This window comes from Danio rerio, chromosome 12 (assembly GCF_052040795.2).
Source record: "Danio rerio strain M-AB ecotype USA chromosome 12, GRCz13ab, whole genome shotgun sequence".
Lineage (NCBI taxonomy): Eukaryota > Metazoa > Chordata > Actinopteri > Cypriniformes > Danionidae > Danio > Danio rerio.
Window position 1 is genome coordinate 37,350,001 of NC_141032.1, and position 27,049 is coordinate 37,377,049.

A 27,049-nucleotide genomic window follows, 5' to 3' on the forward strand; every position below is an offset into this window, starting at 1 on the left:
CTAAACATAGTCGTCTGGGCTAAAACAAGGCTAATAGAAGTCTAATAAACATCTAAACATAGTCATTTAGGCTAAAACAAGGCTACTAGATGTCTAATAGACGTCTAAACATAGCTGTCTTGGCTAAAACAAGGCTACTAGATGTCTAATAGACGTCTAAACATAGCTGTCTTGGCTAAAACAAGGCTACTAGATGTCTAATAGACGTCTAAACATAGTTGTCTTGGCTAAAACAAGACTAATAGATGTCTAATAAACATCTAAACATAGTCATCTGGGCTAAAACAAGGCTAATAGATGTCTAATAATAGACATCTAAAAATAGTCGTTTTGGCTAAAACAAGGCTAATAGATGTCTAAACATAGTAGTTTTGCTTAAAACAAGGCTAATAGATGTGTAATAGGCGTCTAAACATAGTCGTTTAGGCTAAAACAAGGCTAATAGATGTCTATTAGATGCCTTTTAAACACAATTGTTTGCTGGGATCCTAAAACTAGGTGTCTTTCTCTCTTCTTTTCCTTTCTCTCGATTCTTAGTTGAAATGTGACTCTCACTCATGTGACACTAACTTAAGGTGCACAACAGCACGTAATTTCTCCAGCAAAAAATTATAATGCATCATTTATATAAATGAATTAAATCAAAGAAAAAAAGACAAACAATGTAACATTGTACCCTCAATCTGAGGACTTAACTTTCCCCTTGCACAAAACCCACACAAGTGCGTCTTGTCTCTGTGGAGAGGTAACATACCTGTAAGGTACAAAACTAATTGCAAATCAAAAGTAAACCAAATAAAACGAGCATAATCTATGCTCAAACAATTAAACGCGCAGGTGTGTTTGTGTGCCTCACTTGGTCTACTGCAATGATACAACATAAGTGTTACAACCTTAAGTGCGGATTGACTAATGATGAACAAAGTGTCTTGATATTGTCTGATAAGCTACAACTATCGAATGTCTACTTTCGACATTCCAAGAAACTCACACTAACTGCTTGATTGTGTGTATGTGTGTGCATATATCACTGTGTGATTGCAAGTGTATCCTGTGAAGCACTGTCAAAAAGGCTTTCTCATGTAAACTTCTCTAGTTCAACAGGCACAGTATTAGAGTATCACTATCGGTTTTACCCTCGACGCAGCCATAGTGTGCATTTTAAACCGCGATAATGCCAACATACGTCTGATCAGCTCACACACGTGGCATGAAATGAGAACATGGAACCAACATAAATATGGCACAGTCTAACATTCTAAGATGCTGTTGACGGCCGCCTCCAGCACTGAGTCTGAATCAGCCAATGAGACGTGACCGGGATCTGAGGAAAGCTTCTGTTCGTGACCCGGGTTTGAAGGGTAGCCTTGAGCAGAGCTTTGCTGTGATTGGTTGGGAGATGTAGGGTACTGGGCGTGTTGACTTTTGCTGCCGAATACGCTGTTGGAGGTCTTTTTTTTAAGGTCCAGGATGCATTTTATTGGAGTTCTTCTGTGTTCTTCCATTTCTTGCTGTTGAGATTCTGTCCTATAAGTGGTTTCTGTGTGGCTGTTCATACTCTGCCCATCTCTTCCAGTGTGACTTATGGAATGACTTGGGGAGGTTTCCATTTTGCTTGGCTTGTCCTCATGCGAGGCTGGGGTCAAGACTTCAGGACTTGGGATCTTCCGTTTAGGGCCGCAGCAGAATTCTTCCAGGAAGCTATCTGAGAGAACGATGTGTCGAAATGTTACAAATATACAGGCAATCAAGCACACAACATCATAGTGGCAAACTCTCCAGTGTGCATTTGAGAGATACAACATGAAAATTCTCAGTTTGTTTGGACCTATAGCTATTAGTTTCATGTTATGAGATATTAGTAACTCATAACATGATTCTACACTTTCTTACAGTTCCCACTCTTTCAGGGACAACAAATTCGAGGACTTTCAAGTACTTTTTGAATCACAAACCTTTGTAATTCACATCCCCTCCCCCCATTTATAGTGCCATGAAAGTCCTTCCTGTACTTGACATTTCACCTACATTTAATATTTACATTAAAATGTCATAGAAATGATCATTTTTGTTTTGAGTGGGTGATTTTTAGTCATGTTTTAAAAAAATTTATTCAATTAGTTGAATTCAATACTGGTAATATTCAAATGCGGTTTCTGAAATATTGATCAAATGCATTATTTGTCATAGTTCTTGTATAAGATTTAAATTCAACATTTTAAAATGAAGACTTTCTTAGGTGTTTGTTTAGTTTTTGAAAGAAGCACAGTACAATTGTTGAAATAACACCATAAACTTTCATTTCAAGCACATTCAAGGACCCGTGTTTGTTTTTAAAGAGCCCCTATTATGGGTTTTTGAAAATACCTTCCATGCAGTATGGAACACAGCTGTAAGTGAATGAAAACATCCATCTGAGGATTAAATCTGAAAATGCACCTTGTTTAAAAATATAGATTTTTAATAAAAGATTTGACTCAGAGTCTTTCAAATGATTCATTGTTCGTCTGGATCTTTTGGCTGTTCGTATCGACGTCGACACAAAACAATACTAAATATGAACTGCCGCATCCAATAAAACGTGAATGTGCCTTTCCTTTCAGACACTAGCGGAGAGCGAGGGATCATGGGATTGATCATGACACAAAGATTACTATCACTGAGAGATGGCCAGACATGTGGCTGCGGGGAATAAAGAGTTAAAGTTAATTTTCATAACAACACCACAGTATAGCCAACCTAGTGCTGTGTTTGTTCCTGATGATTGATACAATAACCTACCCTGCAGCGCAAGATTCACTGGCCATTTGTTATTTAAGGAAAGATCAGCAAAGACTACTAATGTATGGGACTTTGTCAGTAACTGTTACACCGTTTGTATGGACCAGTTCTTCCTCCAGATCCTGTAAGTTTTTCTCCTTCCTACACAATGTGAAGTGTGATTAAAATGGTTTTCTGTAGTTTCCAAAATATCTATTTAATTGTGTGTTGTAACTTGTAATCACTCCGCGTGGCTTGTAATCGCGTATCGATTATAGATCAGTGCTTGTAATGTATCTCTCAGGTTAAATCTTTATGGACTATTTCAAAATTCCTCTCTACAAAGTGTCTGAGCCAGCTGTATGAGACGGGTTCATCTAGCAGGTATATAAGGTTTCCATACCATACAGTTGAGCAGCCAAACATTAAAGCACAATTTGCAGTGGTCGCCTGTTTTCCCAATGTAATGGGAGCTATCTACTGCACGCACATTGCTATAAAGACACTATCTGAAGATGAATTTTCATGCGTGAATCAGAAACATTTCCATTCAATAAATGTGCAAATAAAATATGATGCACAAACTTATTAATGATTCCTACTTGTCTTTCTCGTGATAAATAGTTGGCAAAATCTGATATGTAGCGGGGGAAAATAGAAGAAAGAGTTTATCAGACGCTGGATTCAAACAGAGTTCATGCTCGAACGTGTCAAAACATGTTGACATGCGTCTTACGAGCTGCGCCACTGAGACTGTTAAGAGTACTGCAACATTTTACACCTATAAACACACTATTTCTTTTTTAATTCACTCAGTGCGATGTTCAGACCCAACTATTTTAACCGCATCAGCTAAACTCTCCCACTCTATCTTTTGTTGTTAACTCCGGAGAACAAACTTGCAAATACCACCGCTTTTCTCCGGTCTACCTCCGAAAGCAGCACCTCCAATTCACATTCTGTTCAAAGTTTCTCTTCTTGCTTGATTTTGCCATTGCTTTTTCGTTGGGTTTTGCCAAAGTAGAGTCATTAGCATATTCATACGGGGGAGGAGGCAGGGAGGGGTTTTGTGCTCGTGCATGTTGCGCTCAGTTTCATGTTCATTCGGATGTACAAAAGAATATGCGTGAGATTCGGCATTTACAGCTTTGTGCGTACGCAATGTTTTAGTATGATTTCCACGCAAGTCTTCGTACATGAAGCCCCAGGTGTATAACTGCATTGCTTTATTGCATTGCTGCAATGGCCTCACACATGTACTGTGTGCTTTGAATACTTCATAAGCGTGCTGGGTGTTTCTCTTTGTCTCGCACTGAATGCAGTCAACCAATCAGCTCAGATTAGTCTCAAGCAAAGGAGGGATTTGGGAACAAATGAATCGCTGAACACATCATATTGAAGTCGTTGGGATAATTAGGTAAAAATAAATGCATATTGTAAGACATTGAAAGTGTTTTGCATGCATATCAGCCTTGCATGCATATCAGCCTGTTGTTGGAGACCCCCAAAACCAAAATATGACCATTTATAATGTATAATAGGGGCCTTTTAAGTACTTTCCAGGCCTTGAATTAATATGTCTGTAGATTTTGTTCTTTTTAAAAGCATAAAAACCCTGTTTCTGGTCCTTTTTACTTTACTTTTAATGAAATAATCCAAACATCCCTTACCTGGATCCACTAGCACCATCCTTTTGTCTTGAGTCAAGTTGCCCCTTTCCTCTTGGTTAAAAGTCCTGTCAATCATCACCATTTCTGATGAAGGGCTGGACCTCTGAAAGAGCATTAACCAGTGAACGGTTTGAATAATGCAAAAGACACTTTAGAAATGACCTATAACATGTTTTGCTCGATCTGTTGTGAAAATACCTCTGCCTCCACCATGAGTAGGCGCCTGTATTTGTTCACCATGGCCTGAGTTCTGCTTAACACTTGTGTCGCAACTGCCTCAAACTCCTCATCCACTGTAAAAACCAATAGCTTATTTATTCAGTAACTATTTAAAGATGAATAATGTTAAGGCCATGCTGAAAATGCACCTTTGGCGAAGTCTTCATCTTGTGGTGGTGAGCCTTGGAAAACATGATAGGGCAGTAATCTGTCAATGACATCATTTAATGAAGAGAAGGGTGTCCTATCTGAAGACAAAACCCTACTGTGATCCTGTCTTAACTGCTGGAGGACCCTGTAAAAAAAAAAGTTACAATCGTTAAGTACATTTGCGTGGATGCATCTATGCCAACAAGACATTATTATTACCAGGGCTCAACAATAAGGACTGCCCGGTGGCCCAGGGCCAGCGTGAGAGACACTTGGGACAGTAGACCGGATCATTACTGGCCCAATTGGGATAGTGCTGCCTTGTCACTTACATTTAATTTGTCTGACTATTTGTCAATTGCGTGCATTTTCAGTTTGTGCTTTTAAGTCTTTAAACACTACTTTTTCTGTGATGTCGTAAACACTATATTGCTTTCCAGTTCCTCTTATCTAATTGAGCATGCTATTTTTTTCCATAACCTGGTAACAATCAGTACAGCAAAGAAACGGCAACATGGCGGCAATATCAAATTATAAGGCTAAAAGAAAATGTCTGTTTCTAACAACTTGGAAGTAGACATTTACGTGGGAACAACACGACAAAATAAAAATGAAGTGATGTTTTGCAGTTTTCCGTCAATTTGACAAGCCAGCCACCTTTTGTTAAATAATTTCAAACCGCAATAAAATACCTGCTCATTTTCCATACTGCTCTTTTTGCTTGCATAACACTTTTATTTACATTTTTTTAAAGTATTGAAATTCTAGATTTACAGACTTTATTTTTGACACTTTATCTAAAATATGTGGCTAAAAATAGCTATTAAATTCCCTTTTTTTTGGTGGGGCCAGTGAAAATTTTGGCAGGGCAAGTAAAAATCTGAACCCCTGGCCCGATCATACCAGTAGAAAAAATCCTTAGCGTTGAACCCTGATTACTATTATTATTATTAAATATTACAGGTAAAAAGACAGTTGTTATTTTAAGAGTCAAAGTGCAGATACGTGAATAGGATATATATTTCTAGTGCACATATATTTAGCATTTGTGTTCATACACACTATCAATTGGAGTATACTCTAAGAGCTGTGCATTCAACTGTGTATGTATGTAAAACAAGAAGTATCATTCATGTTTTTTGGCATGTATGTGTAACAATGACAGAAAAGCATCACAGCAGATTTAACAGCATCCAACCACAGTGAGAAGACAAGGAAATAAATATAGTCAGGTTTCCTGTGGACATTTTGAATACTTTAGTATTTTAATGCTGTATATAACATCACAGCTAATGGAATACTCTTAACTGGATGTTAAGTGAATGCTTACAGTTTGACATCACCAGGAAATATCTAGATCTTTTGATAAAGCCATAGTTTATTTATGTTGACTGGTTACTTGTTTGCATATGAACTGGTAAAACAGGTTATTTCAGTAAACGTTTTCTGATAGTTTTCAGTGTATTGGCCACTGCTCACCCTGCAGCCCAAGACTGGTTACTTACTGATGCTAAGAAGGGTTGAACCTGGTTAGTACCTGGATGGGAGACCAAATGGGAAAACTAGGTTGTTGTTGCAAGTGGCATTAGCGAGGCCAGCAAGGGTGCTCAACCTGCAGTCTGTATGAGTCCTAATGCCCCAGTATAGTGAAGGGGACACTATACTATCAGTGATCTTTCAGATGACACGTTAAACTGAGGTCCTGACTTTCTGTGGTTATTAAAAATCCCATGGTACTTCTTGTAAAGATTAGGGGTGTAACCCTGGTGTCCAGGCCAAATTCATTCTACTGGCCCTTACCGATCATGGCCACACAATCATCCCCATCCACCGAATTGGCTCTATCACTGTCTCTCCACTCCCCCTATAGCAGGTGTGTCGTGAGTGCATTGGCACTGTTGACTTGTGGCTGCCGTTGCATCATCCAAGTGGATGTTATGCTGGTGGTAGTGTGGAGAGACCTTCTACCATGAATGTGAAGCGTTTTGGGTGTATGGCCATGCACAACAAATTTACTATATTAAACACACATTACTTACTGTAAGTAATACGTTTATCATGCTCATTGTTTTTGATATTTTATTTACTGATGATGAGTGAAAAATCACACACTTCATTGATGCATCATAAAGTACAATCAGGTTACTCACAATTCTCCTCTCGTAAGTTGCTGAGTTGCAGGTCGCTTCGGTGTGAGAGGCAATTCCTGACTGGCAGGAGTGAGCGGTTTCAGAACTACGATTCAAAATAAATAAATAAAGATGGAAAAAAAAACATTTTAGATCCAAAAGAGTACATTTAGATGCACATAAGCAGTAATATTAAATATACAGTGCAAAGAGCCCAATAGTGTTTATAAGTTTATGATTGTTTTGCAACAAAACACGAAATTTATACTTCACTGCGATGTACCAAAACATACATATTATGACTGAAATCATAGTTATTGAATTGTCCACTTTATTTTTATTCATGTTTTTTCTGCTAGCTCATAAGATGAATGACATGATGTAGAGCAGTGGTGCTCAACCCTGTTCCTGGAGATCGACTTTCCTGCTAAGTTCAGTTCCAACCCTGATCAAACACACCTGAACCAATTAATTAGGACCTGAACAGCTCTTGATAATTACAGGCAGGTGTGTTTGATATGGGTTGCAACTGAAATCTGCAGGAAGGTCGATCTCCAGGAACAGGGTTGGTCACACCTGCTGTAGAGCATGACCAAATATAAGAAAAAGGGTCTGAACACAAGTGGTTACAAAAGATAGAGGCATGTTAATGCGTCTGATCCTGGATAACTGAAAACACCTTAATATGTAGTGAAAACAGGGCCTTATAATTACTAATGGAAGCTTAATATTTCAAAAAGAGTCTTACCTTTGGTACCAAGGAGATTTACTAATTGTGTCTGCCCTCTTTGTGTTGCTGCCGTGGTGTCCTTAGAAATTGAAATAAAATTTAGAGAAGACTAAACAACAACTATTCAGAAGCAAACAAGTAGCAATAAAATAAACCAATTTATTCACCTGGTTTAAAGAGACTTGAAACTCCTGAAACCCAGAAGTAGCTGAAGCATTCTGCCCTACGGGCATAAGAAGATGTTGTCCTGGGTTCACAGATAACTGTTGACAAACCTGTGGTCCTTGCACACCTGAACTGATCATAGTGAGGTGGCTTGAAGTCTGTGTTGCCTGTACAGGCGTTGGGCTAGGCGAAGCGCTGGAAGTCCAAACTTTGGCAGCAGCAGCAGGCCTTTGAGACACCTGCACAACAGGAGTCGGTGAAGCTTGGCCTATTTGACCGCCACTGACCAAACCTTGATTGACTATCAACTGGCCTCCAGCTGAGAAGTTCTGCCCAGCAATAAGCTGTACTGTTGTGTTCTGATTGGTGAGGATGGAGTATGTAGTAGTGCTCATTGACGACGGGTCGCCCACTTGAGTGTTTCCTTGTAAGACCTGGCCATTCACAGCCTGGAAGCCATGGACTGTCGTACCAGGGGTGAGGGAAATTGAACTGGGGAGTAAAAACTGCCCCTGAGGCAGATTAGACTGGGACTGTGTTTGCGCTTGTTGCCCTAAAGGAGAATGCATCACAATGCTGCTGGCTGGATTGACCACTTTCACCTGCTGAGCAGGCTGAGGAGAGCCAGTAGCTGTATACGCACTACTGACTAAATTCCCAGCAGTGGTAGTGCTAGGTTGAATCCCTATGTTGCTGATATTGTATACAGTTTGTCCCCCTGTCTGTAAGGGTTTTGGCTGAATGGGTCTGACCAATGTCTGTTGCGTAGGGCCTCTCTGGATGATAATATTCTGAACTGGTATCGTCCCTTTATTGAAGGACATTGACACCTGATTAGGTGTGGAAGGAGCAAACATAGTACCCTGCCCGCTGTTGTTTCCACTCTGCCTCAACAAGATCTGAGGCTGTTCCAAACTGTTGATAGTCATCATAGAGGAGGCACTGCCATTGAAGGATCCCACTACCTGGATGTGTCCAGCAGGGCCATTTGGCAAGGGTAGTTGAGGAACCTGTTGGATAAAAGCCTGAGGTTGTGCCAATGGTGCCACCACACCAGGACCCGCAACCCCTGCAAACCCTCCAGAGACCAGCTGCTGAGGGAAGGCGGTAGCTGTGGGAATGAGAGATGGCTGTGAGTCCAGAAGGGCTTCTTGAGCCAATGTCTGCTCTGTGATATCTGCTTCCAGCAATGACTTCTGGAGGATGTCGAAGGGTTGGTCCTCGCCACCGAGATCGACTCCATCTGCTGAAGTTTCACTGTCCAGATCATCCTCGATGAACGGAAGACTGCTTGAGAGCTGAAGCTCAGCATCACCAGCCTCCCCAAACTCTCCCAAATGATTGTGGCCATCTTTGAGTCCTTCACTGGAGCCACCCTGAAAATTAAACCAAATCTAGACTCACTCATATTTTAATGAATGGTGATTACCATTCAAACATTTAAGCTCAGTTAAAGTTTTTTATGTACAATAGAGTATATGAAAATTAAAATTAAATCAGTTCATGTTATCAACACATGCATGCATGTAGACCGGTAACACTTGGAGAAAAATTAAAGCCAGGACAAATATCAAAAGTTCAAGTATGAATATGTTGACCGCCAAGCTATCAAATGAAAAAAAAGGAATTGACTGGGCTTGCAAAGGCATTTGCTATATCAAAGTGAAATATGCACTTTTTAGTTTGAGCAGACAAAATATAGTTTGATGTCAAATTTTGTTGAAGGTTTTAATTTAAATGTTCATAATATATGATATGTTAACTGACATATTATAGAGGAGTATGGGTTATACTCACAGTGTCACTGGTGAAGAATGAGCTGGCCGAACCAAAAGTTGCATTTGTCACATCATCTTCTCCAATCTGCTCGAATGTCAAAGAAAGTTATCAATGACCTTTGAATACTTTATAGCACTCAAATGTAGTGTGTAAGCATACTTACTGATTTACTATTTGAACCATGAAGATATTCATTTAATGCTTGCACATCTCTGTAAAAAAAAACAAAAAAAAACAATTCATTAAACACGTTTGTTTGGTGAAACTACATGGAGTGTAGCTTTTTCAAAGAACCATCAAAGTTGTTACCCTATAAAATCCAGAAGACGGCGGTCGTCTTCATCATCCATGACACCTGTGACATAGTAATAACAGATTTTAAGATTTTAAAATGGACAAAAATGCCCTAGTTAATAAACATTGGTTACTAAATACTCCTGAAGCATCCAATTAATGTAGCGTGCATTGAACTCTATACAAAATACAATTATAATCAACAATATAAGACAGTGTGTTAATGAACTTTCTCAGGGATTGTAAGGAGAGCTCTTGCATAATATTAAATTACAAAAAGTATTATATTCATAGACTATCTCTTCTCTGCTGTCACAGGCCTTTGTGCCAGGGTCATTTCTATGCCAGGGATGCACAAACTGAAACAAAATATCAAAATATTTGAATCTATTGTGTATAATGTGGCAGTCTACGCCTTTATTGTATTATTCTCATTGAAGAATAATACACGCACAAAAACAAAAATAAGTCATAAAAGGGCTTTACATTAAACACTAATTCCAATCAATCAGTAAACTTATTTTTAGTGCTTAAGTACATTTAAACTGTACTGTAAGATGCACTGAATAGACGAATATGATGTGTATGTTTAAGAATGCAGAATTAATTTGTGTGACAAAGAGCGTCTCCACGCTTGGCTGCAGATACTGTCCGTAGCCTATAGAGACTTTAAAATGGCGGCTGGTGATTGAAACTGCGCCACTGCTCGCTACAGTCGACAGACAAAGGGCGTTGTGACGCAGAGATCTTGTGCAGTGTTGAAATGTAACTCGACTGTAATTTCAATTAATATTTTTTACAATAGAAATATGAACAACTTGTGTGGAAATGTGACAAGGTGGACTCCTCGTGGGGGGATGGGTGAACATGTTTGGCCAGTTTGACTGTTCTCTTGACAAGCTGTTAATGTTTTATAACATTTCGACTAAGCCAAGTGAGGGAAAGAAATGGGTTGTGTGTTTTCCCCAAAGGGACTTCATGTTTAAATAGCGTTTGGTTGACAGTCATTTTCGCTTTTGTGTTAAAACAAACGACGTGTGGCGTTAAAAGGGGTTAAAGAATATGCAGAAATACAAAAATTGCGCATTTTAAAATGTAACGTTATTTCATTATTACGCAGCACATACACGAGAAAAACGCGTAACATGTCAGAGTCAAATAAATACTGCTCGATCAGCTGAAAAAAAGATCTATCTAAAGATGTAAAGGGATACAACATAAAGCAATATATACGTTACATATAATATTAGAATATCATATACGTTGTATTTACAGATAAACTGTAACATCCATCAGGTTTAACTTCGCGGTTTCCTTTTAATGAAAGAAAAAAAAACGTGACAGGTTATTGGGCCTTTTTTACGCCTCCTTAATAAACAACTTTAAAATATCATTAAAAATGCCATTTTACATGCAAACGCGGGGTTTTATTAACCAAACAATGAACAGAAGATCTTAGATATAACACGCATTCGGCTGTGGTCAACATATAACGTTAGCAAGCCAAATGAGGGAGGAGATGAATCATTTTTTCTTCCTCTCTTACACCAGAAAAAAAAATTATCTATCCTCTTTGTTAAGTCAAAGGGGCGGAAAGAGACACGTAGAAAACCAGCAACCCCTCAAAATACAGAGTAATGTTAAAACCCTGTCGAAGCAAGGCGACGCATTTTTACTGATTCGCTTGTCATACAGTGTGGCAGGAAGGACTAAACAGGCTCTCCATGGCGCAAGGGCAGGACGCACAAAACCCGCCTTAATCTCGCTGAAAGTAACAGCTAGAAACACACAGGGACTTTGTCCATAAATAGACGGAGGCTGGAGAAGCTTGCTTTATCGCTCGGCTCGAAAATTGTCGTCTACAAGCGTAATTATTTGCGCAGCTGTGACAGTCGAGAGGAGCGTGGCACGGAGGAAACGAGTTTTCGGCTCCGGACGGACGGCTCGCTTGATACTTTAGGTTTGTCTTTAGGTTTTTTTGAAGGGGTAAAGGCGGATCATCATCATTATCAGACGAGCCTCAAGCATTCTTCACACTCCGAGTTGTTGATGGCCTTCTGGGCGGTGTGTGGACGTTGTTCCCCCCACCTATTAAGAAACGGCTGAAATCGTCGAGCAAAAACCGAACGCAGAACAAATCGTTGGCGAAGCATAAATATTTATTTGAATTTGCATCACACAAAGACGACTTGAAAAAGAGGCAAACCCTTACTCCTGTCTCACTCCTCTTGAAACCCAATATCTCCATTTGGCAACTTTTAATTTGCTCCCCCTCCTCCTCCTCCTCCTCCTTCTTCTTCTTTCTCCCTCTCCCACTCATATATTTTTCCCTCACTGTCCTTGCTGCTCAGTCTCAGATAGATTTTTCTCTCTCCACGCTTGCTCTTCCCTCCCCGAAGGAAGGGGAGGAAGGAGGTTGTGTGTGTTTTTTCCTTGAAAATTTTATCACAAAATTATAATACACTCAAAGGGGAAACTCACCGTCATGAAAAAGCAGTGCCGTGTCCACGGGGTTTCCTCGCCATCTCTGCACGGGCCGGTGGAGCAGTGCGGCTCCAGCAGAAGGCAGCATCACTACATAGTGCACTACACAGCATAGGGCTCTTTACTTCAAAGAATAGGGTATTCCTAAACTCTTTGTTTGTTATTGAGGCGGCTTCCACTGTCACTTTTGCCAAATTCACAAGTTAAAGCTGCTGTTTTCATTAATCACCCCTAATGCCTGACATGAATAACTGAATAAAAATTGTGTGTGTGACAATCGACAGGGGGCGGAGAATCCTCATCGACCACACCTTTATGTGTCCCGAGATCACACATCAGTCTCAAGTGTGAACCAGGGGCAGAAATAACAAACAACACTTTACTGCATCCTGTAGATGTTTTGATGAACAAAAAATAAAATGTAAAAGTATAATATGCAAATTAAAAAATAATAAAAACAAAAACTAAATGTGCTTACTGGCAACCATAACATTTCAAAACTAATTCAAATGAATAGCAAATTGAAAGGTTAATTTAAAAGCAAGTTATTTTACCCCTGTTTCCAGATTTAAGACAAGTTTTTTGTTTCTCCAGAATGTATCTGTAAAGTTTCAGCCTAAAACAGACATTAGACTATTTATTATATCTTTCAGAAAATTGGATTTTCTGCTGTTTTTATTTCCTGTGCTTTTAATGCTCTCCCTGGCTCCCAGGAAGCAGATCTCGCATAACGTGCGAAATACTACAATAAAAACTTTCCCAATGATTATTTGATGTATTTGTCGTGGCGTTGCAACGATGATTCACACATATTCACAATGTTGTTATAAAGTTCACGCGCGCGCACACACACACATACACACACACACACACACACACACACACACACACACACACACACACACACACACACACAGTGCGTTTAATTTGTAGTTTTTGCATGGCAAATGTGACAGGATACTGCTTTTATATCCACTGCTGTATGGATTTCTGTTATATTAATGTACAAAATAAACCTGATTTAATGTCCACAAACCGGGATTGAAGCATCTTCTTTTATAATTGTACTGACACTCGGCTGTGGTGATAAAGTAAAGATGGTAAAACCACTGCAATTCATTACAAACATGCACTGTTTTAAAAACTTTTAAACTTTTGTAAAACTCATTCTTGATCACATTTGATGATGATTGATGATCACAGAGAGCTGAACAGATCTTTTAACCTAGGTTGCTTTGCGCACGTCCAGTCTTGTTTATTTGATCTTACGCATTGCTTCGGAGACTTGTAATACACGCAGTGGAAAATGTGTGGACCCCCCTGAAAGGATTATTCATGGGGCCCCCAGGTAAAGAGCAGGGAGGGAGGGGGGGGGGGGGGTGTTATGTGCTCGTTACACTGAAGGGTGGGGGGAGGGGGTGGAGATGATTGCAAACTGAACACTGAAGAGCGGGGGGTAGGCCGTCATGGATACACAGCTGTCAATTCGTGGGTGAGGAAACCGCAGCAGTCCCACGTGGGCCTCAAAATGGGAGGGATTTGGATCCTATTTTAACATCAGGAAATATTAAAAAAGGAGGCTTTATATCCCTCCAATATGACTGTGGACACTATACCTTTACACGGTTGTGTTCAAACAGCATATAAAAGATGATTTTCATCATAGTTGCCCTTTAAGTGACTAAAGACTAATTTAAAATACAAAAACTAATTTGATCAGTACCTAAACTATAGCACTTAGGCCCAATCCCAATTCTACTCTTTAGCCCTTCCCCTTACCCCTACCCCTCGTTTTGCGTGTGCACGCTAAAGGGTAGGGGTGTCCCAATTCTCTTTGGCTTGAAGGCGTAGGGCTAAGGGGAAGGAGTGAATAGCCCTTTGAAGATTTTACAGGACCACACTCGAAACCAAGGTAAGAAAATTTCCCAGAATACACCAGCCACAACGGCAGTATAGCTGAACCCAGAAGTAGCGAGATACGCAAATTACTATTTTTTTGTCATAACAATTTTTTACAACAAACAAAGACGTGTTTTAATACATTCATAACCGCGTTCATGTTTTACCGTCATGCTTAAAAAAAAAAACACAAAATTTTGCTATCTTTAATCCCTAATCATCCTGTACAGCAGTCCCACAATATTCTGAGACTTGATGACACTGGAATACCCGGTCAGAAATGTCTAGTGGCTGGGAATGAGCTGTTTACAGTGTCTGCTATAATGATAATGTTGTTTTTGTTTGTTTACATAAATGAATATGGCCACTAGTTACGATCTTATTGCCATATTAGATCGTTATGATAACATAAAATATGCCTTCAGTGATTTCCTGAAGATAAATACCAAAAAATAACGCAACTGTAATAACCATAGCAGTCGCAATTGTCTGATCTCTTATGAAGCATGAGATTGCGATGACATATGATGACGTGTGCAGGTGCACTAGTAGTGCTGTCCCAATTCTTAGGGGTAAATTTTGAAGCCCTTTTCCTTAACCCTCGGTTGTAAGGGCCAAGGGGAAGGGGTAGGGGTATAAAAACAGAATTCGGATTGGGCCTTAATTAAAAGACAGTGACATGGACAACAAAAATGTATAAAAATTGTGCTATATTGTATTTTTTCATGTCCTTATAATACTCACAATGACCATATACCAAAAATACAGAATTTTACTGGTAATGGATTTCAAGATAGAAATAATAATAATAAATCCTAACCAGGCGACACAGTGGTTAGCACTGTTGCCTCAAAGCAAGAAGGTTGCTGGTTTGAGTCCCAGCTGGGTTAGTTGGCATTTCTGTGTGAAGCTTGCATGTTCTCCCCATGTTGGCTTGGGTATATATATATATATATATATATATATATATATATATATATATATATATATATATATATATATATATATATATATATATATATATATATATATATATATATATTTATTTATTTATTTATTTATTTATTTATTTATTTTTAAACATCAGTTCTATTCATACACGACACTGTAAAAAAAATATGCACTAATCTTAAAATATTTTTATTTTCTAATAACAAAGGCTTGTATTTATATGAATATACTACGAATATACAGTTGAAGTTAGAAATATCAGCCCTCCTGTTTATTTTTTGCCCAATTTCTGTTTATTAGAGAGCAGATTTTATCAACACATTTCTAAACATAATAGTTTTAATAACTCATTTCTAATAGCTGATTTATTTTTACAGTAAATAATATTTGAATAGATATTTTTCAAGACACTTCTATACAGCTTTAAGTGGCATTTAAAGGCTTAACTAGGTTAATTAGGATAGCTTGGCAGATTAGGGTAATTAGGCAAGTTATTGTGTAACCATGGTTTGTTCTGTAGACTATCGAAAAAATATATAGCTTAAAGGGACTAATATTGACCTTAAAATGGCTTTAAATTTTTTAAAATTAAAATCTGCTTTTATTCTAGCCGAAATAAAACAAATAAAAACTAAAAGTCTTTCTCCAGAAGAAAAAATATTATCAGACATACTGTGGAAATTTCCTTGCTCCGTTAAACATCATTTGGGAAATATTTAAAAAAGAAATTCAAAGGGGGGCTAATAATTATGACTTCAACTGTACATCTCAAATACATATATTTATTAAACGAATAAGCAAAACCATGAATGATGTATTTAAAGCGCCAGTAGGAGTCTCCGTTACTAACAGAACTGATTCCTAATCCAATCATCGATAAGCACACTCAGACGAATCATCACATGACCAGCGTGCGTTTACCACGCCCGCTTTGAGAATCATCATGGCTGCGTTGGGAGTTGAAATGAATGTGGCGCAGGATGATGGAGAAACAAACACAGCTGTCAAAGTTCCCGAAAGCGTCTTGCGAAGAGATCAAGCGAGGCTGGAAGAGGCGGAGCGCCGGAGAGACGTCAAGCAAAGCCAGACCGTAACGGAAGAAAAGAGTGACTTCTTTACATCCACTTTCAACGCCGAGAAAACACAACTCGAGGAGATGATATCCAGCTGTAACGACCGCGAAAAAGCCGCAAAAACACTGGAGGAGGCAACTGTGAAGTTTCAACAGCTCCAGAAGTTCCTCAATGACAGTGTGAGGTTTCTAACCCAATATGAAATACGACAAGCACAGGAATCCCTGCAGAAACTCCAAAGCTCCATTACTGACAAAAGAGAGGAGATTCTGCCTAAAAAGAAGTTCGCTTTTAGATCCAGAAACACGAGTAAGCAGCAGCAGCCTACACCCATTCAGCAACAAACAGCAGACAAGCCTGCGCCAGGTTCAGTTGGCACTGTAGTGGTGGATGCTGCAGATCAATGCGGCTTCTCCAATGTTGACAATCAAGTCCTAGTCAGGCAAGCTGAGGAGATCCAGCAGCGAGATGTTTTGCTGTCTCACCTGACCCACTGTAAAGTCAGACTTTATGGCTGTCCGAGCACCTTGCACATCAAAAACATCCGCAGCTGTGAGATCATGTGTGGGCCGGTGTCCAGCTCTGTGTTTGTGGACCAGTGCACTGACAGCACTTTAGTGTTCCCTTGTCAGCAGCTGCGCACCCATAACACCACTGCCACTCGGGTATATCTGCATGTGACCAGCCGGGCTATTATAGAGGACTGTCAAGGGGTCAGCTTTGCCCCATTCACATGGACCTATCCAGGCATTCTTGATCATTTCAAAGTAGCCGGACTGAGTCCTGATAGGAATAACTGGACAGAGGTGGATGATTTTAATTGGCTCGCTGCTGGGACACCATCACCCAACTGGACTGTCATTCCTGAATCTGAGAGAATATGTAGTTGGGATTTTGTGGGAACGGCAGCTGAGCAGTCATGATGGGATTGTGTTGTCGTGCGATGGGTTAATGCACTAATATTGAGATGCTGTAAACAAAGAATGTTTAGGAGGTCCTCATTTACAATGATCATAAATTAACCAGAGGCTGTATATTAATATAATAAATCCAAATACTGATTTGATCACATTTGTTTATTTGTTGTTTTCTTGTCTGGTCATGTCAGTATGCATTTAAAGGGACAGTTCACCTAAAATGAAAATCTGTCATTATTCACTCATTCTCTACTTGTTTCTTTCCTCTGCTGAACACAAAAGAAGATATTTTGAAAAATGTTAGAAAACAGCAGCCATTGACTTTTGTAGTCAAGGGTGAACTTAACCAATAAGCAAGGTAAGCAACTGCTTAGGGCCCCAGAACATTAGGGTGCCCCGACAAATGCCAAGAGGCCTATAATAATAATCATATAGCTCTTATGTAAATTTTCAATCATATGTTGTAAAATCTGTCCGTACCTCTTAAGATTTTAACATTATTCTTTTCATAACCAGGGGCTTCCATGGATAATGGAACATTCCTTCCGTACTGCACATGCACGAGGTGTGAGCAGTTCAAGACACTGCCAGTGGTCAGAGTAGAGCTGAGGTAGAGGTAAGCAGAGTGAGCAAGAGTTAGAATTTTGAGAACATTTGGAAAAAGATTTAGACATAAGACAAACAATGAAACACAGCTCCGCCAGCGATTCTGCTTTCTGGCCAAAACACCTGTCAGATGATGAGCACGATGAGCTTTTTAAGAGATCAAGGGGCTGTTAAAAAAAACTAACATTTCCCAGTGGACAGTAGCGGCTCCCGATTTACAAACAGCAATTATTGATATATATATTAAAGATTGTGACAAGATTAAATTGATTGATTGTGAATGAAATTTTTTTTTATGTTTATATTCATCTAATCACAAAAATGGTTCATGAAATGTACATAGTTTGTGAACTTTAATTGTGAATTTATTGCATTTAATTTTACATTAAGAAAACAAAGGCTCCTTTAGATGTACATTATTTTTATATACTTTTAAAATTATATATTTATTTAAATACATTTTTACATGCAGTTTATTTGCATAAAAATGCTAATCTACAGAGAAAAATATGTCTATAGAGAAAGAATGTTTTGAGTATCAGTGCTAGGGCCCCATACCTGAAATCGCTTAGGGCCCCCAAATCACTAAGTCCGCCCCTGTCTGTATGGTTTGTTCCTATGGATGTCAAGGGCTGCTATTTTCCAACATTCTTGAGAATGTCTTGTTTTTCAATCAACACAAGAAAGAACGTAATCATAAAAAATTAGGATCATCTAAGCGTGAGTAAATGGTGTGAATTTTGTCATTGATGAACTTTCCATTATTGTATGATTATATCCCAATTTACCCACAAATTATCTCAATGTTTTCACACATTTGTGTTGTTTCAGAACTTTCAACTTTTTTGATGATTATTATTATTATTTGTTGTTTGGACAAAAAATATGTTTTGTATATACAATAAAAGTCAGTGCTAACAAAAACAGTGTGGTCAGCAACATTATATGTGTCCTGTGGATCACTGGGTTTCATTGTACAAAAAAAAAAAAGAATTGGTACACAACAAATAATAATAAAATGGTTAAAAGTTCTGAAACTACATACGTTAATTAAAACATTCTTTTTTCATATTAATAAAGCAGTAACATCATCTGATTCTGAACAATCGTGATAGGGTTGTATTGTTGTGTGATGGGTTAATGCACTAATATTGAGATGCTGTTAAAAAATGTTCGAGAGTTCCACATTTACAATGATTACAAATTAACCGGAGGCTGTATATTAATATAATAAAATCCAAACTGATTTATCAAATGTGGTTTTTTTTGTGGTTCTTTTGTCAGGTCATGTAAGTATGTGTTTAAAGGGACAGTTGACCGAAAAATGAAAATTCTTTCATCATATACTCGTTTTCTACTTGTTCCAAAGCCGAGTTTCTTTCCTCTGTTGAACACAAAAGAAGGTATTTTGAAGCAGCAGCCATTGACTTCTATAGTATATTTTGTTCCTATGTATGGCAGTGGTTGCTGTTTTCCAACATTCTTTAGAATATCTTGTTTTTCATTAAACAGAAAAACGAAAGTTTAGAATCACTTAAGTGCAAGTAAATGGTGTGAAAATTGTAATTTATTTTGTGAACTTTCCGTTATTATGCAATTATATCACAATTTACCCACAGATTATCTTCTTAATGTTTCCACACATTTATATTGTTTCAGAGCCTTCAACTTTTTTGATTATTATTATTATTTGTTGTTTGGACAAATAATCTTTGTATATACAGTCCAATAAAAGTCAGCGGTCACAAAAACAGTGTGGTCAGCAACATTATGTGCCCTGTAGATCACTTGGTTTCATTGTACATAGAAATGAAACAGCAGTTTGCTGACTGGTGTGAAACAAATTGTCTTAAATACTAATAGGACCAAAGAAATGATTGTTAATTTTAGCAGACATCCACAACAAGCGGTGCCAGTGATTATACAGTCAGCAATTGAGATTGTTTTATCGTAGGTACCTGTGTGTGCCTGATTGGTTGGAAAATACAATTCAGGTGTATAAGGAGGGTCAGAGTTGCATTCATTTATTAAGATGACTGAGGTCCTTTGGTGTGTCAGACACTGTTAAAGACTTATGATTCTGTGGTGTCCTCTGTGATTTTGTTTGCTGTAACGTCCTGGGGAGGGGAGCTGTTGGAAAAGGAGAAAAACAAATTAAATAAGCTTATAAAAAAAGGGCATCTTCTGTTGTGGGGTGTGTATTACCTACCATGAGGAGAGATTGCAAATGATCGAATGATGGACAAATTTTTCAGTATGATGAACCCTGATATTTATTCCCTTTTTGATATGGTTCAAACGTGTGCAATCAGATTGTACAACCAAAGTCATACTAGATGAATTATGCTGAATTGTAATAGTAATAGATATGGACTAGTGTCTACTCATTGTTTGAAACTAAGGTGTGCAGTATGTAATTTTGTCATTGTTTTATATATATGTAACGTATTTTATCTATCTTTAGTATGGAGAGCTCTGCTGTTATGTGAATTTCTCTGGGATTAATAAAGTCTAACAAACAAACAAAAAAAGAATAGGTAGATAGAACAAATAACAATGAAATGGTTAAAAGTCCTGAAACAGCATTCATTTGTTAAAACATTCTGCATTCATATTAATAAAGCGATAACATCATCTGATTCTGAACAGTCATGATGGGATTATGTTATTGTGCTCAATCAGTTTAATATTAATATTGATATGCCCTAAATATTCAATATTTCCAAAATGTTCTATCATTTTTTTAATGTGTGGTTCACTTGCCAAGTCTTATGAGTATGCACTTAATAACTGTATTAACTAATATTGTAAAAAGGATCATTCCCCTAAGAACAAAAATTCAGTAATCGCCTACTTTTCGCCTGAACTGTAGAGTTGTTTTCTTTGAAGCCTACACTGTAAAACAATCTTACTGCCTGTTTAGTGATTGTGTTGAATGTTCTAGTTATCTTAACTCACAATTAGTCAAACTGACTAGAAATAATGTTAAACCTTTTGTAACTAAATTCATTAGTTAAAGCTTTATTAACATATTAAAGTAATTTAAAGTAGCATTAAAACAATTGTTGCAATGATTTTTTTTGTCATATCTTTTTTACAGTGTAAAGGAAGACATCTGAGATGTTCCAAACAGATCAGATACAGTCAAATGGGTTTGGAATGGCATAGGGGCCAGTTATAATGATGGTATATTTATTTCTGGGTGAACTGTTTGTTTAGTACCACTGTTGACCTGACATTAATAACTTTATTGAATGGGATAGCCCCTTGAGATGAATCATCTCATTTTCGAGGGGGTCCCTAAAAGAGAATTTGACCATTATCTAATTGGCATTTGTGTATGCTCTTAAATGATCAAAATTCAATGATATTCCCAGAATACTTTGACCTTGAGATTATATTTAGAGATCCTTTCATTCACTGGCAAGATGAACTCAAGGACCCTTGAAGTGGAAGTGTAGTGGTCCTAGGTCATCGTCTCTTGGTTTTTGATGTCTCTTTAGTTATACCAGCCACACCATGTGACCAATCAAGCCAATCACACGCCACGGCAGCAGCTTTACAGATAGGCTCATCTGCTGGCCAGGGATTTCTGTAAATGGGATGAGGGTGATTAGCTGGGTTTAGGATGACGTACAGTAACTTTGTGTTTAATCATTTGGATCCTTGGCTTTTGTCCTCCCTTTGCAGTTAGAGGGACACCACTATTTGCGTCAGTAGCTGAGGCACTCGTGCTTTTAATCGCTGTAGATGAAAATCCATTTTTAAGATAATGTTTCACACTGGCGTTCACCTTTAGAAGAATCTACTATGGATGAGATCATGAATGTTGCCAACAAGTTCTTGATTTACTGGAATGGATTACAAATTGAGCCTTGAACGTGCTTTCAGTCTTCGATTTTCGTAAGCCAACTCTGTGGAATTCATCAACCTCTGAAAAGACTTGTTTCTTCTTTCTTTGGACTTTAACCAGTTGTTCAACATGGCTCTCATGAAGGTAAAGTTTGACCTGAAGAAAAGGGTAAAGCTTGCCCAGATGCTATGGCTCATGTACTGGTTTTCCGTAATGGCAGGAGTGCTGGTCTTCAGCATGGGCCTTTTCTTTAAAATCGAACTCCGCAAAAGAAGTGAACTTATGGACAACAACGAAAGCCATTTTGTACCCAACATTCTAATCGGTGTGGGACTTTTGGCATGTTGTCTAAATGCCTTTGGTGGCAAAGTCTGCTACGACTCGCTCGACTCCTCCAAGTATGCGAAATGGAAGTCTATTATGACGCCCTTTCTCATTTGTTGTTTGGTCTTCAACTTCCTCCTTATTGTCACCGCGGCTATGTGTTTCGCCATGCGCATTCCTCTAGAGTTTACACTTGCGGAGGGCCTGAAAAATGGGATGAAGTACTACAAGGACACCGATACACCCGGGCGCTGCTACATGAAGAGGACTCTGGATCTCATGCAGATGGAGTTCCGATGCTGTGGCAACAACAATTACAAAGACTGGTTCGAGATCCAGTGGGTGAGCAACCGTTACCTGGACTTCAGCGCCAAAGAAGTCAAAGAGTGAGTGTCTTTTTGTTTCTTAATGTTCCGAAATAGTTTGGTCATATAGATAACCAAAGATTTGAGGCTCTTTTATTGCACCAAAACAGTTTCTTGTGATATAATTAAAAGAATAAAAAATAAATAAAGAATCTTTATTGGCATCAATGATTTCAGTAAGAACCATAAACGGTTCTTTAAAATGGATGAATGTTCTTCACTCTATGAACAAAATGGTTCTTCAAAGTTTCTTCTGTGGCATCACAGATGTGGGTTTTTGCTGGCACCTTTATTTTTAAGATGTAATGGCTGTTATGTGGCAGGTGAGGGTGGACATTGGGTGATTTGCAGGGGTCAATTTGCAGTGTAAGTGGTATCAGGCATGTTAGTCAGTTAAGGTTTAGTCTCTAATCTTCTTGGATCACATTTTCTTGCCCTCAGAGCTTACTGTCCCTTTCAATCAGATGAATACCTGGTAGATTGGCTTGGAATAGGTGTTGAAGTTTTTAGCCTTAAAGAGGTAGTTTACTAAAAAATAGAAAATTTAATCGTCAGTTACTCACCCTTCAATGATTCCAAACCATTGTAAGCTTTTCTGTTGAACACACAAGTAAATGTTTTGAACAATGTAGGTAACTGGTAGCCGCTGATTTACAATGTAGAAACAATTATACAAGTCAATGGCTACCAGTTTAAAGCATTCTTCAAAATGTATTCATAATAGTTTTATGAAAATTAATAGTTTTATGAAAATTTCATATCATTCTAAACGAAATTGAAAATACAGTTTTTTTTAAAGAGTCTGCTGGTGTCATAAACATAAACAACTTTTTTTTTTATCCTCAGCCGAATCAGCAGCAATGTGGATGGCAAATACCTAATGGATGGCGTTCCCTTCAGCTGCTGCAATCCTAGCTCACCACGACCCTGCATCCAACAGCAAATAACCAACAACTCAGCTCACTATAGCTATGACCACTACACCGAAGACCTAAACATCTGGAAACGAGGCTGTCGGGACGCTCTCGTCTCCTACTATGGTGGAATGATGAACACTATTGGGGTGCTTGTGCTGTTGGTCACCCTCCTGCAAGTAAGATGTTTAGCTTTGGCATATCTTAATGTGCTGATCCAGGATCAGACCTTAATTACTTACATTATGTTCCTCTAATCTTAATGGATTGTGCTATAAAGGTCAAACAGGTCTGTGATCAGTACTTAAGGTACATTTTGTCCAGTCCAGATAGATAATCTTGTAAACCGCCATTACAAGGTGTTTTTGTTGTCTTCCTCCTATTAAGGTAAATTCTAACTACTCATAGTGGGAGATTCGAGAGATCTTTTCTTAAAGAAATAATCCTTTTTTCGAAATAATCCTGTATCAGTGAGAGCTTAGTTGGAAAAGTAATATGTAGTCTTTGCATGACATTATACAATGTTCTCTGATGAGACCCCCGTTTTCATTAGTCATGTAATTTGGAACCATAAGTGAGAACATATATCAATATTAATAATAATAACCATCTGACTACCTTGCAGAAATGCAGAAATTACCCAATATATAAAAAAAAGTTATGTAATGTTGCACAAATGTTTATATCGCTGCAAGATGTAAATCATCAAATCGCTGGCAACAGCAGGACCTTGAACTGGAGGTTTTGGAGATTAGGAGTGTGAGATGGTGTGGTGACACTGAAGATTCACAGAGATCAAATGCTCTAATCTGTGAGGCGGAGCTTGGGCTCACTTTCCTGGAAAAGGTGATTTCAAATCACCAATTAAAGATGTAGACTGTTTTATCCATTTGAACTGAAACAAACAAACAAACAATATGGGTCAACGATGAGATGTTACATTTTGGTGTCTGCATCAAATTAAAAGCACAACAGTGATTTTATATAGAAATTGAATACATGTTTATATGTCTTACTTATTAATATTTCAAATTACTATTTTAAATAAAATGTTAAAATTGATACAATCTCATTTTAACCAGTTTGAAATCTTGAAAGATTTGAAAGAGTATGTTTTTCCACATAGAAAGATATATACACTCTATAAATGCTGGGTTATTTCAGCTCAAATATGGGTCAAAATCAACTGCTGGGATAAACCTGACCTTAATGGTTGGGTTTGTCCACATTTCACCCAAATTTGGGTTGAAATAACCAAGCAATTTTAGAGTTTGACACTAATAAATGCTGAGTTGTTTCAACTCAATTTGACTTAAAAAAATACGTTTTATACATTAACTGTTGTGTTGGTCCAAATTTTACCACAGTTTGGGTTAAAACAACCAATTATGGATCGCCAAAGGATAACAATGGTTATATATATTTTAAATGTTATTATTTACATGTTTTATTGATGCCATAAAATATTTTATACATATAATTATAGTAAGGAATTAAACACTGGGTTGTTTTAAACCAAATTTATGTAAAGTATGGTCAAACCCAACCTTTGATTTAAAATAAAAAAAAAAAATAACCCAGATGTTTGGTTTGTCAAATGTAAATTGAAATATTCAGCATCTTTTGTGAACTACAAAAAGTCATAATACATTTACTCTTGATCGATTAATTGATTTAATTAAGAAATATATTGTTGACATATTTTATGTGAGTCACACCTCACTCATAAGAACAAATATATTTATTTCTGTGCCGCTAATCAACTCATATCTTTCATGCTTTTCTGCAGAGCGCTGTAATGATTGGACTTCAGTACATAAACACCTCTCTGTCCACACTGGTCAACCCAGAAGACCCCGAGAGCGAGAGCGAGGGCTGGATCCTGGAGAAAACGGTTAAAGAGACCTTCACTGACATCATGGCTAAGATGAAGGCCATGGGCAAAGGCAATCAGGTGGATGAGGGGACGAATGAAGAGGCTGCTGCCACTGCCAGCTGAATGAACTCCGCCAACCAAACTCTGGCCACACTTACCTGAGATAGAGAGCTGTGGGACACAGCCTAAAACTGTAACTATATCACTCACACTACACAAAGTGTAGACAAAGCCAACTAATGAAGAACTGGTGAAGGAAATTAATTCAATTGGTGTTTGACAAACTCATATTAAGGTGATTGGCATGCAATGAGGGGCTTTAAATAGAAAATTATCTGTCCATTTGTAATTATACCAGTTTTGCTTTCCCCTTTTGACTTTGTACTTTGCTACACAAATTTTTGTAGACACTTTTATAGTTATTTTGTTCTATTGATATTTCATATTTGAGTTGATATTCAACCTAAGAATGGCTAGTCAGGGATTGGAATAGTATGAAACTAGCCTCAGTATGAAGAGTATTTATTAAAAAGAAACCCATTTTTCAGGTAAGACAAATAAAAAAAAACACTTTTTACATTTTACGAAAACTAGACAGGTGTCTTTTAAATTTAGAAATGAAACGTGTACATGTGAGAATGATATTTTTGACAGGTGAATTGAAAGACAAAGAGTTAGAAGCTTTAATAAAAAAATAAATAAAATAAAATTATATTTATTTTTGAAGTACCAGGGTTGAGATTTGGGAAAGGGCTATGCAAAAATGAAATGATATTTTGACCTACCTAATGATGAGTGCTCTGTTAGTTCAGCATCAGATAACACACAGTTTCAACCGCGCTGAAAGGAAAGGCTGATTTATGCAGGTTTAGGAGACTAGCAACATATGTGTCCAGAGAGAAGGCCAGGTACAGGGTGAGGGGACGCTTTCGAAGGCCCCAGGAGTTGAGGAGACTGGCAGCTAAACCCTGACCTGCGACTTCTGCATTCCCACTGCTGGGAGCTCCTGTGCTTTTGAAATCTGCACATTTACTCCACAAAATGTCCCAGGCCAGAGACTGAAACTCTATGCTCAAACCTGTAATTTTTTGTAATTATTTTATTTTAATTCTAATTGCGTGTCTATGTAAATAGTGTAGAGTTATTACAAATATATTTTTTCTCTTTTTTTGTAAAAATACAATTCAACTACTTGTAAGATTTTAGGACAGTGTTTGGTGCGTAGTGATTGTTATTGTGAATAAAACTTGTTTAATTGTAAATGAATGCTTTTTTATATTGTCCAGTCATTTGCTGAAATCAAATATCAGGGCATTCTAGGAGCTCTGCGGGAGGTTTAACTTATCCAATCAGATCAGAAGAGAATTATCTGATTATTGCCCTCACATGGTGTTTAGGCACATGGCAGTCAGTCTGGGGTGTGTTTCCCAAACAAACCTAACTCGCTGCTGAACTAACACAATGCATTGTTGGAGAATCTAACTAGTTAGTCGTTACTTTTTTACTGAACTGTGTTGCACATGTGCTCCTTTTACACCCAAAAAACATGGCTTTTTGTAGTTACACCATGGTAACCACAAATAAACTGTGGTTTTACCACACTAACCATGTATTTTTAGGATCATTGATTATACAAATGATAGTACATTTTTATAAGGCATTGTCTAATCCACATTGGCTGGTAATAGTGTTAGTGACATCACACAGATAATATGCATTTATAAAAAACTATGTTGACTCCATTTCTTCTATTTTCACACTGAAACTTTCTATGCATTAAATGAAAGATAAAGGTTATGTAAGCTTGCTTATTTGGCCCATTTTCATGATTAGTGTAAACCAATATGTCATGTTAGGAAGAATCTATGCTTTTAATCTCAGTTTGAAGGCT

At 37.9% G+C, this 27,049-nt stretch overlaps 3 protein-coding genes across 4 annotated transcripts in view; 2 read left to right on the plus strand and 1 right to left on the minus strand.

Moving 5' to 3' along the window:
* bicral (BICRA like chromatin remodeling complex associated protein) overlaps positions 1-12,652 on the minus strand; it is a 14,378-nt gene extending 1,726 nt beyond the window's left edge. Inside the window, exons 1-11 of one of the 2 annotated variants that reach the window (XM_087276673.1) lie at positions 12,378-12,652; positions 9,912-9,957; positions 9,766-9,814; positions 9,621-9,686; positions 7,826-9,199; positions 7,677-7,737; positions 6,950-7,034; positions 4,799-4,944; positions 4,629-4,723; positions 4,431-4,533; positions 1-1,705 (exon numbers count right to left, since the gene is read on the minus strand). The exon at positions 1-1,705 is cut by the window's left edge and continues 1,726 nt beyond it. In XM_087276673.1, coding sequence (XP_087132799.1) covers positions 1,251-1,705; positions 4,431-4,533; positions 4,629-4,723; positions 4,799-4,944; positions 6,950-7,034; positions 7,677-7,737; positions 7,826-9,199; positions 9,621-9,686; positions 9,766-9,814; positions 9,912-9,957; positions 12,378-12,468 — 2,571 coding nt within the window. In that variant the 5' untranslated portion in view covers positions 12,469-12,652 and the 3' untranslated portion in view covers positions 1-1,250. Of the gene's footprint in view, positions 1,706-4,430; positions 4,534-4,628; positions 4,724-4,798; positions 4,945-6,949; positions 7,035-7,676; positions 7,738-7,825; positions 9,200-9,620; positions 9,687-9,765; positions 9,815-9,911; positions 9,958-12,108 lie in introns of both variants that reach the window. The other variant, XM_087276674.1, reaches the window with a different exon arrangement.
* A 3,469-nt stretch (positions 12,653-16,121) lies between these two features.
* Positions 16,122-17,373, plus strand: tbcc (tubulin folding cofactor C). The gene has a single exon (NM_001256248.1). It carries the CDS (start codon positions 16,174-16,176, stop codon positions 17,224-17,226), a length of 1,053 nt encoding a protein of 350 aa, NP_001243177.1. The 5' UTR covers positions 16,122-16,173; the 3' UTR covers positions 17,227-17,373.
* Positions 17,374-21,552: 4,179 nt separating this feature from the next.
* prph2a (peripherin 2a (retinal degeneration, slow)) lies at positions 21,553-26,420 on the plus strand. Its single transcript, NM_131566.1, has 3 exons — positions 21,553-22,389; positions 23,215-23,461; positions 25,072-26,420. The coding sequence occupies exons 1-3, from the start codon at positions 21,809-21,811 to the stop codon at positions 25,279-25,281; spliced, it is 1,038 nt and encodes a 345-aa protein (NP_571641.1). The 5' UTR covers positions 21,553-21,808; the 3' UTR covers positions 25,282-26,420.
* Positions 26,421-27,049: the final 629 nt, after the last annotated feature.